The following is a 3,062-nucleotide window of genomic DNA, read 5'->3' as shown; positions in this document are numbered from 1 at the left end:
GGGAATACACACAAACAAAAAAAATCTTATTTATTTTTATTTTTATTTTTTTGAGACAGTCTTGCTCTGTCGCCCAGGCTGAAGTGCAGTGACATGATCTCAGCTCACTGCAGCCTCCACGTCCTGGGTTTCAGTGATTCTCCTTCCTCAGTCTCCCGAGTAGCTGGGATTACAGTTGCTCGCCACAACGCCCAGCTAATTTTTGTATTTTTAGTAGAGACGGGGTTTCACCATGTTGGCCAGGCTTGTCTCAAACTCCTGACCTCAGGTGATCCACCTGTCTTGGGATTATAGGTGTCAGCCACCACACCTGGCCGAAAAACAATTTTCCCCTAAAAGACAAAGATAATGTTGAGGAAATTACACATACACACACCCACAGTATACATATTATGTATGTAACTATACAATAGTGTATTCCTATTCTGTGTGTACAGTGTGTGTGTATAGATATGATACTAATATAAAGTAGTATACAAAGTCCCAAATTAATGTCAATATAGTAAATGTCCTGGAAATTGAGAGGAGTGAGAGATCACTGGGAGCAGGAAGATACAAGCTAAGCCAGATCAAGAAGAACAAGATTTAGATGGATGAGCAAAGTGGCAAGAAATGGCTTAGAAAAGGAAAAGATTCTGAAAAAAACGTAATAGCTAGGTTCAGGGGCAAGGAGCAGACTGGTCTGTCTGAAGTTGAGGATTAATACAGGGGAAAAGTCTAATGTAAAAAGTATTAATTACTATGTTTAATATTTTTAAATTGACATATTTAGTTTCTTAATGGTGGCTTTCTGAATATTCTAGGTGAGCACAAGAAATAAAATTAGATGTAAAGACAATTTAACATACAGGAATTAAGATCACCTCATTTACATTAGTTTTTTTATAGACTTAGTTTAGGTACATTAATATAAAAGTGGTATGAAAAATCAGAAAAGGAAAATAGAAGAAATGGAATGAACAATTATTCAAAGTCACTGGTAGGCGCTTAACAAAGGTGACATCATTCATCCCTCACAACCACCCTTAAGATGGGCAGTATTAACCTAACTTTGTAGATATGTTAAGTCTCAGGGAGGTTAGTAACTCCAATGAACATATGGCCAAGCCTGTCGGATTTCAAAACCCATGATCCTACAAAATATAACCAGGTGTTTTAAAAATGTGCTAGCTTCAAGAAAGTAAAATAAAGAACTTAGTAACCTTCCATTGTATTAAACTAAAAGTTACGTGAATGTAACTTGGCACTATAAGAGAGAAGGAGCGTAAATACTAGCTTTAAGAGGCCTCCTTAAAGATTTTAAGATTCTACAGCATGCAAAGAGAGGCTGTAAAGTCTTCTCATGTTTATAAAGACAGGGTAGGAAGGTGTCATCTTTCTAAGACAATTACATACGGTTCCACAAAAGGTATATCCCAGTCTCACAAATGTATCACTTTATTTTGGTGAAAGCAGGGTGAAAGAAAAATATGCTTAAAAATAAATTCTCCTTATACTTTTTCCAATTTAAAAAATAAAACAATTTCTCATACTGGACTTTTTGAAAATTCACCTTGTTTGAAGTCTTTTTGGAAGACACAAGTGAAAGTATATTAGTAGCAATATTACTTACAAATTAGTTTTATTTTCACATGGAAAACAGAATTAACATTCAATCAGGAGCTCACATTCATCGCAGCATTGACCTTAGCGATAGTGTCATCATCCGTTGGGAACTGGTATATCTGGACGCCATTGCTGACCAATTCACTCATGAGCTTGATCTTAAACTTCTGTAATTCAGTTTTAGAAACCGTATCTGCTTTGGCAATCACTGGTATAATGTTTACCTATTAAGAATAAAGAAAAACAAAATCTTATTGAGGATTTTTTTTTAATCCTGCAGCTGTTTTTTCACTCAAAACCGTTCATTCTTTTCCCTAAACCTAGACTGGAGGGCTGGCAAACTACGGTCCATCTCGCTGTTGATTTTTATACATAAAGATTTACAGGAACACTGCCATATCCATTTACTTGTGTACTGTCTACAGTTGCATTCACACTACAACAGCAGAGATGAGTTACTGCTGCCAGAAACCATAGGGCCCGTGAAGCCCGGTGTATTTACAGCCTGGCCCTCTGCAGAAAAGGTATGCCAACCCGGACCTAGATGGCCACTCTCCTGTATATATACACCCCTTACACGCTCATTCCTACAGATGCTGGCCACACAATCTTTTTTTTTTTTTTTTTTTTTGAGATGGAGTTTCGCTCTAATCCAGGCTGGTGTGCAGTGATGCAATCTCAACTCACTGCAACCACTGCGTTCCGGGTTCAAGCGATGCTCTTCCCTCAACCTCCCAAGTAGCTGGGATTACAGGCACCTCAATCAATGCTTTCAGAAAGCAGAACTCTTGTAAGATTAATCTTTCATTTGAGTTTAGGTTTAGAAATCTCACATTTTCTTTTCTCTCAAAATCTTGCAATTTCATCAAACACTTAAAAAGTAAAATGTGATAAAAGGTAAACTGAACTGGCTCCTTAATTCACTAAGAATTTTTATTTTTTAGTAATCTAAGCACTAAGTAACCAAGGTGATTGATCCCTCAGCAAAACTAAAAGACAGGTGAAGCTTCTCTTTCTGCCTCTTGTTTCAGGACTGACTCCAAGCCTACCTATGCCCCATTGTCACAGACTTACTTAGACAGCAGAGGAAGGAAACCGTACGTGCTAATACCAATTAAAAGTGTTCATGATGCAAAGGAATAACTTTCTCAATATTATTTAAAGTCCTATCACTGACAGAGGGGAAGAGATACGGGGCTATGAAGACCGAATAACTTGTAAATTTAGTTCTATAAGATTAATATCCCCACAAAAGACTGATAGCTCCACAAATTTGTGACTGGTGGTTCTTAAGTTTTTTAGTTTGGTTTTCATCAAAAACCTCAGGCTAATCAGTCATATGTATCAAGAGAGTAAAACCATAATGTAATTTTCAGATTAAAAGTAAAAAATTGGCTGGGCATGGTGGCTCACGCCTGTAATTCCAGCACTTTGGGAGACTGAGGCAGGTGGATCAC

At 37.3% G+C, this 3,062-nt stretch overlaps 1 protein-coding gene across 1 annotated transcript in view; it reads right to left on the bottom strand.

The window, feature by feature from the left end:
- The window catches only part of SEPT10 (septin 10), an 83,885-nt gene that overhangs the window by 23,108 nt on the left and 57,715 nt on the right, over positions 1-3,062 (bottom strand). The window contains exon 6 of the mRNA XM_011980537.1: positions 1,668-1,829. Within this exon, the coding sequence (XP_011835927.1) occupies positions 1,668-1,829 (162 nt within the window). The remainder of the gene's footprint in view (positions 1-1,667; positions 1,830-3,062) is intronic.

Source organism: Mandrillus leucophaeus, unplaced genomic scaffold, assembly GCF_000951045.1.
Source record: "Mandrillus leucophaeus isolate KB7577 unplaced genomic scaffold, Mleu.le_1.0 Scaffold214, whole genome shotgun sequence".
Lineage (NCBI taxonomy): Eukaryota > Metazoa > Chordata > Mammalia > Primates > Cercopithecidae > Mandrillus > Mandrillus leucophaeus.
This window is presented reverse-complemented; position numbering and strand designations above follow the sequence as displayed.